The following is a 14,319-nucleotide window of genomic DNA, read 5'->3' as shown; positions in this document are numbered from 1 at the left end:
ATCCCTGTCTCGTCGGTCCACACAATATCCCGTGGTGTCGGCATTGCAGGGTTTGCCGGCAGCTCGGTTTGGTCGGAGAGTTGGCGCTCGAGGGGACGGTGCTGAGGAGGGAACTGGACCTTGTGCTGGTGTCAGGTGACGGCAGCAAGTCCTGGGAAGGTGTCAAGGAGAGAAATCCTGGGGACATCGTGTCACCTCTGTGTGTCTGGAGGGCGAGAACGGCGCTTGGGCAGCGCGGGGCTCTGTGGTTTGTGAGACTTGGGTTTGGGTGACACGAGGTGTTTGGTGCTCTGAGAGTGGCTGTTGCTGCTCGTCCTGACTCAGTGTTGGCCATGGAGAGGCTGTGAGGTTCAGGGAGGAGCCGACATTTACAGACATGGGTTGTGCCGCTGCTGTGTCTGGCACGTACAGATTAACGGGACATTTTGCCATGCTGCAATTACTGCAAGTTGGTATATTGTTGGTATATTATTATATAAAAGTTGATATATAGCATTGGCGTAACAACTTCAAGGGTGTGTTTTCCAGCATGTCACCTCTAATCAGTCAAGACTGATTACACTGGCAGGACTTCAGAGACTTACCAGGCATTTAATAATCAACTGTTACCAAACGTATCTTGGTACAGAAAGTGGCTGCAAGAGAAAGAGCAGGTAGTGGAACAGTCCCAGTGAGGCTGGGACAGCAGCCGGCACCCGACCTGTGCCTGCTCGTGTTCACCTGCCCCACTCCACCTCAACCTTCCATGTGCTCTCATTCCATCTGCTTCCAACCCTCCTCTCTAATGCAAAGTTAAGTCTTCATTTCTTCCTCCTTTTTATTCTTTTTCTGCCAGTTTTCTCAGGACACACAAGAAATCGGCCCAGATCCTTTTGTGCAGGTTGTGAAGGAGCGATGGTTTTGTTGGATCAGGCTCTGAAGAGCCAGCGTGACGCAGTTTGGTGTTTTGTTCCTTTTTGTTCAGGCAGTTCTTGGTGAAGATACACCTGTTCTTCAGAGACAAGCAAAAGTGTAGAGAGACTGTTGAACCATCAGGACAAGCATAAATCCTGTTGGCCTTAATGCTTTGTCTCTTGGCAGAAGCTGCCTTGCCTCTTGCTCCTTACCTGGAGATGGGAAATTACATGTTTTATTTTGTAAAACTCTCACCAAGGAGTCCATGATGCCAGGATTTAGGCCATTGCCTGTTTTTCTTCCCCTCTTCTTTGCCAACAGCCATAGATATTGAGAACTGGTGAAATTCCAATACTCGTGTCATGAGTGGGAAACCTGAGGTTTCTATTCTAATGCTCTTCTACATCACAGTGTGGATGGGAAAGCGGGAGGTGGCAGGAGCTGCGACTTGGTCGCTGCTGTGAGACTCTGGTGCCTGGAAGAGCCTCTTGTGCCAGGTCTGGTTTTGGGCAGGTGGGGATTGTCCCCGTGGCTGCAGTGGGAAATGCAGGTGACATCTCTGGTGTCACCCCTGGGCTGAGGCCAGAGCGGGAGTCCTGCCGGATACCGCGCTGCAGTTAAAGATCTTTGAGCCTGTTGTAGGGAATTGCACAGCAAAGGATGCTGCTTTGTTGGTCTAGAATGAGATATAATAATAAGGACCAACTTCTCCGGTCAATTTTTATGCAAACTTTCCTCAGCCCAGTTCACCCTTATGCTTTGATTTTGATTAAAGGAGTGGAGCATCTCCCATGCGAGGAAACGCTGAGGGAGCTGGGGCTCCTGAGCTGGGAGGAGAGGAGACTGAGGGGTGACCTCATGGTTATCAATATGGAAAGGGGGAGTGTCAGGAGGATGGAGCCAGGCTCTTCTGGGTGACAACCAGTGATAGGACAAGGGGCAATGGGGACAAACTGGAACACAGGAGGTTCCACTTAAATATGAGAAGAAGCTTCTTCCCGGTGAGGGTGCCAGAGCCTGGCCCAGGCTGCCCAGGGAGGTTGTAGAGTCTCCTTCTCTGCAGACATTCCAACCCGCCTGGACACCTTCTGTGTAACCTCATCTGGGTGTTCCTGCTCTGGCGGGGGGATTGGACTGGATGAGCTTTTGAGGTCCCTTCCAACCTCTGACATTCTGGGATTCCGTGACTTCTTAATAATTCTTGAGTTTTTTCTAGAATGGTGGGTGGAATGTAAGATAAAGGATGGATGGCAGTGCTAAAGGAATACTAACTAAAGTCACCAATATATATGTATTTTTACCCTAATCACATAGTGAAATGAAAGAGAATATTGATGACTGGATACAATAAAAGAAAGCTAATGCTTCTCTATGCTAATTTCAACAGTGAGGATGGAGAAAGAAGCAGAGGAAGAAAGAATCCGGAAGCATAAAGCTGCAGCTGAGAAAACGTTCCAGGATGGAATCGCCAAAGCGAAGCTGGTGATGCGCAGGACTCCAATTGGCACCGACCGTAATCATAACAGGTGGGAAGGGAAATGATTGAAAGGAGTTTTGTCAGATCACGGCCCCCAAGAAGTGATTGGTGTGGAGGGTGTTGAGAGGAGTCCCTGTGTACTGAGCTGTGGGGGAGGGCAGAGGTGAGGGATTTGTGGATATCGAGTTGTTGTGGTTGAACCCGAGCTGGCAATACAACCACACAGCCGCTCACTCACCCCCTCCCACACCCCCAACAGGGGAGAGAATCAACAGGGAAGGGAGAAACTTGGATTGAGATAAACACAGTTTAATAAAATAACAAAATACTAATACACTACTAGTAAATATATATATAAAATAGAAATAAAAGATGCTCAAGGCAATTCCCCACGAACTCCATCCACACCAAGCAGCCACTCCCAGGAAGCGATACCCCAGTCCTGAACAGCCGATCCAAAAGAGAGAAGAAAAGGAAAAAGGCAGAAAAGCCCAGAGACCCCTGCAAAACAGCAAAACGTCCCAACTGAACTCCCCAAGCTGCACCCCAGAGCAAGCAAGAGCAGGAGAGAGAGAACAGCCCAGAAGGTCCTGACTCTTCTTAAAGAATTAGCATGACGCTAATGGGCTGGAATACTCTCATTGCTCAGTCTGGGCATCAGTCAAGCTCTGCCCCATCCATCCCCCCTTCCTCGCTGCCTCAGGCCTGTGGGCAGAGCCCAGAGTGTCCTTGGCTCTCAGACCAGAGCAATTACAAACATTAACTCTGTCCTGGGGTGTTATCTACTTGTTCTTAAACTAAGTCCAAATAATGAGTGTGGTAGCTGTGAAAAAGATTTCTAACTGCATGAAGAAAATTAACCCATTTTCAGTCAAACCAGCACACGAGTGTAATGGCCTTCGCTGCTTTATGGAGCAGCTTTTTGACGCCGTCTGCAGGGGTCAGGATCCACAAGCCAGTGGAGCCGCAAGTGCTGCCATCACTGCTCAAGAACCTACTTATTTATAGCATCTCTTTTTTTTTTTTAATGTTTTTTGCACAGGAATACTTTTAGGATGAATTCTAATAAAAGCTTTTCATGTTTCTCAACTGTGCTAATAGAAAGATACACATGCATTCAGTTTTTATTGAGTCAAGCACACAGATGCTTCTCCCCTCTGTGCAAATAAAAGTGGATGTGTGTAACTAGCCAGAAGAGGAGACAGATGCCTGTTAATGTGTGTTTCCTACAGGTATTGGCTGTTTTCGGATGAGGTTCCTGGCTTGTTCATTGAAAAAGGCTGGGTACATGACAGCATAGACTACAGATTCACCCTTTCCCATCAGAAAAAAGAAGATTTTAGAAAGGACTGCAGCCCAGGAGGTATGATCAACCTGCTTCTCCATGGGTATTTCCTTTGTTGTTGTCTGTAAGGATGGATTAATGAATGTAAGAGAACTGTCTAGTCTGAGTGTTTTCATGGGGAAACTCTGATTTAAGCCTTCTTTAAACTCAAGAAGCCTGCACGCAGGAGTGGCTGATGCTCATGATGATCCCCCTCTGCTGCGGGTCTTGAGAACTACCTGCAGTGTCCCTCCGCCTGCAGTGTCCCACGGGATACCATCACCTCTGTCAGCAGCAGCCAGCTTGATGTCAGTCGTGGACTAATCCCTCTGGTTTATGCTGACCCTGCCAAGTTGCAGTGTGCCAGACGTCCTGGAGGAGGAGTCTGTTGTCCGCTGCAGAGTGAGGGTATCCTCACTGTTAGAGTGCATCTCTGGGAACAATTTCTTCCCCAAAGGGCTGTGGGGCATTGGAACAGGCTGCCCAGGGCAGTGGTGGAGTCACCATCCCTGGAGGGGCTGAAGAAACCAGAGATGAGGTTCTCAGGGACGTGGATGGGGGAACGGTTGGACTCAAGGGTTTCTTCCAACCGAACTGGTTCTGTGATTCTGTCTGTCACTGTGCTGATGTTCCACCATTGGCAAGACTCCCAGATTAATCTGTGAGGTAGTATCAAGCAGGTCAGTCCTCTAGATCCCTGTAGCTTTGCTGATTGTGGCCGTTTTGGCACAGCCCTCTTGTATGTGTCCTCTCGCCTGCTGTTTACCTTGCACCCAGCGTGCAGGTGAGGTGTGGTGACAAGCTGAAGTTCTAGTATGTCCTCTGTAATTTTCTGGCTGACTTGGAGTCTGGGTGGTTGGGGCATTGCAGGGAGAACTTGGACATGCACAAAAATCAGTCTGTGGGGAGGGAAACTCAGCACTTGTATGTGGCAGTAGTTCTGGGTACTGAAGAGCATATTGTGACCTGACTGCAGCTGCAGTGTTAATCCTCATTGCTTCCTGCTCCTGGAGCATCACAGGCTGACACTGACTCCATCTACAGCAACGCTGCATGAGAGGCTGTTGGGAGTTAAACCAGAACCTTCACCTGGTGGTTTTGTTTTAGACAATGGTCAGAGCAAACGTCTGTAGAAGAATGGAACAGGGCACATGCACCGTGATACCTCACCCAGCCATCTGCATCTTCGTGACTTGTTGAGCTGGAGGTGGTGTCATTCAGTGACCCTTCATGGGTATATTTTATTATGTGAACTTTATCAAATACCAGCCGGCCGTGTTCCTGTACACCAGCTGCTTCCAGCTGCATGAATTTCTCAAGTGCTGCCTGTCTGTTTACCTAGCTAATGTGCAAGGTTTCAGCACATTCCTTTTGAAACTTAACAAGCAAAGGCTTAAATCAGCAAGGGTTTAAATTTGTGTCTGACTGCCGTGCCAAGGTGCTCAGAAATGCAAATACATCCTATTTGTAACTCAGTTCTAAAAGTACTTTGACAATGTGTAGCTAAAAAGTAGAACTAGTTTAATGCATTTGAAATAGTATGTGCTTTATGATACAGTAATTTCTTAAAAAAATCCATTATCTTTCTGTATTTCTATAAATTAATATGCAGCATCCTTTAGCAAGCTAATGCTGGACTAGTTTTCCCTGACAAATGCATTGCTGGCCTAGGTGCTGAATATAAACGCTGAACTGGAGGTAGGTTGGTTTTTGCAAATTAAAAACACAGAGGAGGAAGGCGAACGAGAACAGCTCTGAGCTTGTGCTCTTGTTTTGCAGACAAGCGGAAAAGCGCGGACGGCAGACTGAGCAAGCTCCACCGCGCTGCACGCACTGCCGACCTGCCCGCAGAGACCACCACCCCCAAGCAGGGACAGAACTTATGGTAACATGTGCTTTTATCACTGCAAAGTGCTCAAAGTGTAGAGGTCAAAGAAACCAGACAGCTTTTGTTTGGCAGGCCCTACTGATGGCTGGTAGGGCAGCCAGTCCAACCGCCAGTGAAACCACTGGAGTCAATGTAATCAATCAGACTTAAAGCTTGTATGAATTAAGCTGGTAAAACGCTACTTTGATGTATTGCTTTTTAAATATTTTATATTCAGAAGATTGTTAATTTAGGAGAACCGATGTGTGCTTTTTTCCAGTACTGGTAAGTGTAATTTTTGAACCAAAAAAAAAAGGAAAGAAAAAAAAAAAAGAGGAGGAGGAGTTGGGGAGCAGTGACCTAGCTAAGTGTGTATAGATTTTCTTTTGTGGTTCATCTCAGCAGGACTGAATTGTGGCACATGAGGTCCTTGAGCACATGAAATTCAAGTCTCCATTGAGATCTCTGCAGCCAGGGCTGAGCCCTGCGTGTTCCTGGCCCCTGTGAGACGTGCAGAGTGTCCCCAGCTCCTTGTCCGTGTCTTCCCGGGCCGTACAGCAGACTGTGCTCGTGTCCGTTTGATCTCCTGTAGCACCACAGTGTGGAATTGATTTTCATTGCTACTGATAATTGTAGCTTAGCAAAATTATTCTCCCATGTTGACAGCCTGCTATCCGTTTAACACTTCCCAACGCCAAGCAGTAGCCACCATGTCTTCTAAGTGAATCAAATCTAAACGCTCTACCTTTGACAGGTTTTATTGTGACCTGCTCCAGTAATTGCCCCAACCAATGTCTGTTACCCTCAAAGAAAATCTCCTGTGTTGACTGTTGCCCTGTGTGGTAGGGAGTGATCAGTGGTCCTTATGCCAGAACATACTGGCTACAGCTTCATCCGCTATATTGCCTGTGAAGGATTCTGCTTTTTTTTTTTTTTTTTTAGATAACTCTGAGAAGTAACTGTCCGAACGTTCTTGCTCGTGCAGCTCCCGTGTTAGCGCTGGCTTTCCCCCAGAATTTTCCACTGTGGTTATTTGGTCTTTGATAAACATCCCCAGTTGTGAGCTTGGCTCCGCGGTTCTGCTGCTGCACATCAGAACTGCCTTATTGAAGGTGTTCCTGCTTCCCCACCAGGAACTGCCAAAGAAACTGAAATTTGTGGATGTCTTGATTCCTCTAAACCATCGGCACAGAGTGCTGACGCTTTGGATTGCTCTCTTTTTCATTGCTGGCAGAGTTCCTGTGCGTGCCTTCTGACCAGTATTGCCATGACAAATCTCACCCCTTTCTCAGTGTGGTCCTTTGCACGTGGCCAAAACTCAAGCAGTTGGGCTTTCCTGGGGAGTGGGGCTGAGCAGGAGGTTGTGGAGGCCAGTGTGATCCCCAGGGAAGTTCTCCCTGCTCTGATACTCCTTCCTTTCACAGAGATGGCAGATGTATTCCAGTAAAAAGACAAATTATATGAGGAAAACAGCTTAAACTAATAGTGCATATCGCTATAAACTAAAGGCGACATAGAGCCAAATCAGATGAGTGAAGTAACACAGAATCCCTGAAACTTGTAATTCCAGGCGAAACTTGAAAAAGCTTAATATCAGATACTGCAGTGTTGAATTGCTCAGTCAGGCAACTGAACAACACGCTGAGATGAGAGAGGTCGGAGTGGGAGCAAAGGCAGGAGAGCTCTGCAGAGGAACAGCAGCTCTGTGAAGCAGGTCGTGCGCACTTTCAGGGCTGAATTAAATTCTGTTACTAAGAGCTGATTTGCAAGAAGTGACCATAGTATGCAGTATTCTTCTATTTTTCAGAAGAAGAGAGCAACAAAAAAAATAATGAAGCAACTTGTTAAGAAGACAAAAAAAGGCTTAAATGGCAGCCAGAAGCCTAAAATGCTTTCAAAGAGGTTGTCTTAAAGTTTCTGTACTAGATGGTCAAAGCAAGTGCTGCCTCTTACCTTTGAAAAAAAGGTTTGAGAAAACTTGGAAACCAAACAGCAGCAGTGATAAAACAACATTCTCATATGGTTCACGTCAGGATAAGGAAGCTATTAAAAGTAAGAATGCCTGCTTAAAAACTCTGGGTCTAAATGAAAGAAATAAAAAATGGTAAACTAAGTGCAGACGAAGGACAATTTTTTTTTTTTTTCCTTGGGGAACAATCATGCTTCACAAGATCCGTTGTTGCAAGGCCTGCCGGAGGATAAAGAGGGAAGCTCTTCTCATGAGTGAATAATTGCCTAAGAAATGTGAAAAATTACAGAAATACTCTTAATTTGTGTGTTCAGTGGGGAGATGGAGAGTAATGCTAGCAGAGAATGGGGGAATCTAAAGAAACAGGATTTTTTTATGATACAGAAAAAAAGAGAACTGAAAATTAAACCAGCAAAGGGCAGTTCTGAAATAGGGAGGCGAGTGCTGCTCGGGATCCTCCAGCCGATGTGTGCGACTCGCTGCCACCAGCTGCTCGGGATCTTCCAATTTGTAGCTGTTCAAAGCCCCAGTTGGACAAATCGTCAAAAGAGGAGTTCCCTGGGGAGTGTTAAGCACCAAGATTCCTGTCCTGGCACACAAGGGAGTCCTCCAAAAGATGTCAAAATCTGTAGGGGCAAGTTGAAGCAATGTCCCCGCGTGGCCGCTCTGCTCTTTGCCACTCCGAAATAACACAGTGAGCCAGGTGAGTTTGGGGTTTATTTGGCCTGGCTCTTGTGCTACAAGGCCTTTGATTTCTGTCTGGTTTGGTGCCTGCTGGGAAGCACCGATAACAGTCCCAGCACTCACTGGTTTTCACCTGTGTGTGGTGTTCAGCCGAGCGGCTTGGCCGTGTCAGGGTATCGAGGTGAAGCAAACTGAAGGGCAGGTCTGAGCCCGATGTGGCCCTCACGCCCTTCAGGTGAGCGGGGGGCACAGAGGCAGCTTTGCAAAGGAAACGAGACCACTTCTACCTCCGCATTCTGTGCTGTCTGTGTGAATTTCTCCTGACAGGGCCACCCTGAGCCGTTCCACAGATAAGCATTAAGCTTCTTCAGCTGAAAGACTTTTCTCTAAAGCTCTGGAACTGCAGAAAGCCTGTTTGCTCAGTACCTGTCTGACAGCTGTCACCCGGAGCGCCAAGCTTCCACAAAACACCAAGTGATAACCTGAGAGCTGTTATTTCAGGGGACAGCCAGTAACTAGAACTTCCTCGGAGGAAATCCTGTTACAGTATCTCCCTCTGTGGCCATTGTCATTGATCTCTCCAGCCTCAAGGACGCCCATGAGCGTGGATGGTTATGGAGGAGTGTCCTCCTTGGCCACTTTTTGCAGGTTGTCCTTGTGCAGCCCCAGGAGCCCTGAGACCACGCTGAAGTCCTTGGATATCTGCAACTTCTGTTGTTTGGATACAAGGGCTGGTTCAGCTATAACTCATGATAGCGTGCGGTGCATTGGAAGTTGCATTTCTTTGCATTCTGCTTTAACTGCTACTATCTGTCTCCTTTATCAAGTAGTACATCTACCATGGGATTGAGAGTAGCCTTACAGTGCACGGCGAGCATCTTTAGCTTTACCCCATTATACTTAGATTTATGAAACTTTGAAATGAACACAAAATGAGCTCCATGAATGGTTGTATTTCACAGTCCTGCCCCCCTTCTCCTTGAGGATAGGAGCTGGTAGGACATGGATGAAGAGGGAAATAGGCTCGATATTTCTGCCAAGAGCTACAGAAACAGTATCTCATGGAAGTGGTTTCTGCTTTCAGTACTTTGTCCCCAAAAAGAAGAGGGCGCAGTGTTCTGTCCTAGAAGTGCAGAGTCTGAATCATTGTTCTCATTCAGAATCATGAATGTTTGATTCCTTCTGTCTTCTCCAGATGGATAGTCCAGTCCCATTTCTAACATTGTGCACCACTTTCACTGATCTTGATGCTTATTAAAAAATCTCCACATTTAAAGCTTCTGGGCACGTGGTCCCTGAAAAACTCTTCTGTCTGTTCTGTGGTGCTTCGTGAGCCGTGTCCATCTGTCCAGCACAAACCACGGGTTAATCACAACCTTTGCAGTATATTAGCGTGTGGGAGACTTCTCACTCATCCTGGTCAGAAAGCAGCTAAATTTTGGAAATAGTGGCATCTCTGCAGAGTAACTCCATTGTTCTTCATGTGGCAGGAATACAGTTTGGTACAGCGGGTCCCCTCAGCAGACAGCTGGAGTTACCCTGCGTGGGTGCTGACAGGCTCCATCTCACGCCTGTATTCTGCAGAGGGAGTTCCCCTGTTTCCACCAGCCGTCCAGAGCAGGTGCTGATCCTGGGCTCCCCCAGACCTTGTCTTCTCCATTTCTTCTATTCCCTGCTCTGCAGTCCAGGTTTTACACCTTTCCCGCTCTGCTCTGCGCTGGGGCGGCCTCACCTGGAGCATTCACTGTGTGCAGGGCTGGGGACACAGGAGAAAAGGAGATAAAGCTGCTGGAGAGTGTCCAGAGGAGGCTGCGAAGCTGGTGAAGGGTTTGGAGGGGAAGCCGTGTGAGGAGCGGCTGAAGTCCCTGGGTTTGTTCAGCTGGAGCAGAGGAGACCGAGGGCAGAGCTCATGGGGCTGCAGCTTCAGCAGGGGAGCAGGAGGGGCCGGGCTGAGCTCTTCTCTCTGTGACAGGGACAGACCCCAGGGAATGGCAGAAGATGTGCCAGGGGAGGGGCAGTTGGACATGAGGAAAAGGTTCTTCACCCAGAGGTGCTGGACACTGGAACAGGCTCCCCAGGGAGGTGTCCTGGCCCCAACCTGACAGTGTTCAAGAAGAGACTGGACAACGTCCTCAGACACACGGGGTGACCTGTGGGGTGTCCTGTGCAGGGACAGGAGCTGGACTCTTGATCCTTGTGGGTCCTCCCAGCTCAGGACATTCTGTGATTCTTTGATTCTCTCTTTCTTTCTGTCCCTCACAGCCCATAGCCCCAGAACAGGGAGGGATATTCAGCTTCAGTGAATACTGAGAGCTTTTTACTTGATGCTTGTGCCATTTCTCCTCTGTTTTGATTGCTGATCAGTCAGCTGGCTTGTGCTGCCAGAAATGTGAGAACAGCATCCTGGCTGTTATTTAGGGATGCAGGAAGCTCTTACCCCAGTCAGGATTTCCCCCTTTGGATCAGTTTGAAACCCTCCCTCTGGTCTTCACTCTCCCACGGGTGTCTTTCCCATCACTCTGGACTGTTATTAAGCTGTGTCAGGGCACCAGTTGCCTTCCCCTTCTTCTTATCAAGACCCACAAGGTCACAGCCCTGTTGCCTCCTCCATTTAAACACCAGCCCTGTCTTACCGTGTTCATGCCCCAGTCCTGCACTGGTTGAGCCCCAGTTGCAGCTGGAGGTTTTTCCATCAGGTCAGGGAGTGTGTGGATCTGCGTTGGGAACCAGGAGCTGTGGTTGCACAGAGCAGTGTCACCAGTCAAACTAACACGAGTTTATTTTGATACGTTCATATTATGCACATTTGAGTTCAAGCTGATGTAGATTAGTTTGCTCTCCCAGAAATCAGTTTGCTCTCCCAGTTGTACTCTCAGGGCAGACTGGGAGGACTCAAGTCCCTGTTGCAGATGTTCTCCCTTCCCTGTCCCATTTCCTTTTCAGCAGGAACGAAGTTGTACCAGGACTTACCCCTCGCTTTCTTCCAAGGCTGATCTCTGCTTTCTCACGCTGCCCAGCAACCTGTGTTGTCTTTCCCCCAACCACAGAACGCTGGGGAACCCAAGCGCCATTTGCTGCGTCTTTCCAGTGCCTGTTCGTGTTTACGGTAGGCAAAACTGTGCAGGGAATTCCCCCCTTAGATTTGCAGCTGTGGGGGAAGGCTGAGGACGCTCAGGCATGGTCTGAGCTATTTTTCCAGCTGGATGCCGTGGTGTATGGGCAACAGTGGCCGATGTTGGTTCACCGTGACCTGGGCAACCTCCTCAACACGCATGAGGAGTCCTCTGCTGCGTGTCTGCAAGGGAACTGTTTGGAAGCTTGGTTTGTGCCATTGCAACGGATTCTTCATGCTGAAATATGGTTTAGGACCAATCCCAAGATTTGCCTCAAGGGTTTGGAAGCAATTTGATACCAAATATTCTAGAGAAATTTCTCTGTATTTAGCAGAAGTCCAGTAGACTTAGAAATGCTCATCCTTGCAGTGGTCTGTCTGTAGACCCACCAGTGAATGCAGGAATCTAATCTGTCACCATAAGTGGCATCTATAAGAAACAGGCACAAGTTACGTTGTCATAGGTCTGTGTGAATGTCTGTTGGGGCCCATGACCCAGCCCCTGATCCATCACTGGCGCTGCTGAGGTGCCTGGGACATGTTTGGAGCTGCCCTGTCCCGTTTCTCTCCGGGCAGGTGTGCAGAGGATGGTGGTGGCCAAAAGATTTGATCTCGGTGTGGGAAGTGAGGATGCTCTGCGGGGCTGGAGTGCACTGGAGCAGATGACTGGCAAGAAATAATTTTTCTTCCATTTTTAAATCAATCCTATGTTTTATTAGAGTAATTTATTTTCTAACTGAACGCAAACTGTGAGCTATTCCCCCAATATGACCAAACTAGAACTCTGAAATATTTTCTTTTCAGAGATGATACTTAGTAGGTATTTCTGACTGAAAAATAAGCATTGTGGATACAGTGATTCCAAGAGGAGCCAGAACAGCATCTTTCTCTAGTTGCTTGGCTCATCCGAGGTTGTGCCTAAGAAGAAAAATTCGATCTGGAGTCTCCTCCGCGGCTGGCAAGGGTCACATCGTGGTCCTTTGTAATCGTTTCCACACAAGTTTGATTTTTCTCTTCCCTGGCTCCCCTCTTCTAAGGAAGCAATCGTCTTCTGGAAGATTTGTAATTAGTCTTATTTTCCGTAAATGAGCTCTGAAGCTCAGATTGAATCCCCGTCCCCATCAGATGAGGAGGTTCCATGACATCCTAGAATAGGGTTGGGGCGGAGCGGGGGAAGGAAAAGAGCAGAATTTCAGACTGTCTTATAACTAGTTTAAATCTACAACCCATCATTAAAACTTGATTGTACGCCGGAACTGCAGAGAGAATGCCTCGTGTAGAGAACTCTGCAGAAGTTTTCCCCTTTTAAATTCAGCCACCTGCCGATTGCCATTGCTGTCCTGACGGACTTTCTGAGCAGAAAGGTTTAAAGCTAATTAGTGTGGTTTTCACATACTGCATCTAAGCGTTCAAGTTAACGTGAGCTGCTCAGACAGGAGAATTTCTGCAGCCTTCGCAGCCCCCGAGCTGCCCTGTTGCCATCGCGGTGTGAGTTACATGATAGCTCTGGATAATCTGTGGCCTTCTGGGGTTAATGGAAGAAGTCACAGGCTTTGCAGAGAGAGTGATTAAATTGCCAGGCTGTGCAGCGCGTAGCATGTTAATGTTTTCTAGTGCATCTGCAATGACATTCAGATTACTTAAACTGAGTGCAGCTTGGTGAATCTAATCCCTGGGATACATTACTAAATTCAAATGCCGATGTTTTAATAAACATAATGGGGGGGAAAAAAAAAAATCTATAAATCAGTTCTGTGCTCAGTTTGTTTTTATTTTTCTTACCCTGGAATTGGCTACATTTGGGGACCTTGAAATGAGGCCCATCTGATTCAGAATGCTGATGCCAGCATTACTGGAAATGTTTCACCTTGCTCCACTGGAGGTTACTCGTCAGCCCTCCCTAATAATGCTTGTGAACTATTTAGAAGCAGGAATTGTCTTGCCCCAGATACACGTTAGTGAGTTGGTGTTGGTGCGTGTTTTATCTTCCAGGTTTCTGTGTGACAATCAGAAGGATTTGGACGAGCTGCTGGATTGTCTGCACCCGCAGGGGGTCCGCGAGAGCCAGCTGAAGGAGCGCCTGGAGAAAAGGTGAGGCTGCTCCTTCCCTCGTGCGCCTTCCCCAGGTCACGGCGCAGTCAAATCCTCAGCACAACGAGCCTGACTGTGTCTGGGGCAGCGTGCTGTGCTTGGCTCTGGTCGTGCCTGTGCTGAGAGGAGCGGATGTTGAGGATGAGGAATTGCTCTTTTTTTGGGCAGTGCCTGCAGGTTCCTGGTCAGTAATGCTTGAAGCCGTGAGGAGGTTCTGTCAGTCTTTAAATTGCAACTGGAAACAGAGGCGTTGCTGTTCTGCCCCCTGAGCCAGCGCTGCCATGTGCTTCAGTCATCTCTCAAAGCACGTTCTGCGCTGGTGGAGCATGTAGGTGACACTGGATACCGTTGCTGTCCCGGGACACTGCGTGTGTTCAAAGGTTCTTTTTGATTTTCCAGGTATCAGGACATCACACATTCTATCCATTTGGCTCGGAAACAGAACCTGGGCCTCAAATCCTGCGATGGCAACCAGGAGCTGCTGAACTACCTCCGAAGTGATCTCATTGAGGTTGCAACTCGGCTGCAGAAAGGAGGGCTGGGCTACGTCGATGTGACACCAGAATATGAAGCAAAAGTGAGTGAACAGGCAAAGCAGTACTGAGCAAGAGGAACACGAGCTGATACTTTCTGTGAATGTCTTGAGTTTTTTGTTCTCCTCAGACAAGGGGATCAGGAAAATGAGTTTTCTTGTGTGTCCTCTCTTTCCAAACTATTATTTCAAGATTACACAGCTGCTGGCTTGAGGTTCTTTTGGTGTAGGTGGGTCATAACTTTGGAGCTGGTTGTCCTGCACAGCTGATAAATGGTCCTGTTTCCTTCATCTGGTGGCAGACTTCTTTATGGAGCATTAGCAGAGCTTTTTGTAGCTAATTTTTAGCTTCTACATCAAAGCCAGCAT

At 47.8% G+C, this 14,319-nt stretch overlaps 1 protein-coding gene across 1 annotated transcript in view; it reads left to right on the top strand.

Moving 5' to 3' along the window:
• The window catches only part of BAZ1B (bromodomain adjacent to zinc finger domain 1B), a 53,435-nt gene that overhangs the window by 23,566 nt on the left and 15,550 nt on the right, over positions 1 to 14,319 (top strand). Inside the window, exons 8-12 of the mRNA XM_065647308.1 lie at positions 2,282 to 2,420; positions 3,604 to 3,734; positions 5,475 to 5,580; positions 13,320 to 13,418; positions 13,818 to 13,995. Coding sequence (XP_065503380.1) covers positions 2,282 to 2,420; positions 3,604 to 3,734; positions 5,475 to 5,580; positions 13,320 to 13,418; positions 13,818 to 13,995 — 653 coding nt within the window. The remainder of the gene's footprint in view (positions 1 to 2,281; positions 2,421 to 3,603; positions 3,735 to 5,474; positions 5,581 to 13,319; positions 13,419 to 13,817; positions 13,996 to 14,319) is intronic.

Source organism: Caloenas nicobarica, chromosome 17, assembly GCF_036013445.1.
Source record: "Caloenas nicobarica isolate bCalNic1 chromosome 17, bCalNic1.hap1, whole genome shotgun sequence".
NCBI lineage: Eukaryota > Metazoa > Chordata > Aves > Columbiformes > Columbidae > Caloenas > Caloenas nicobarica.
This window is presented reverse-complemented; position numbering and strand designations above follow the sequence as displayed.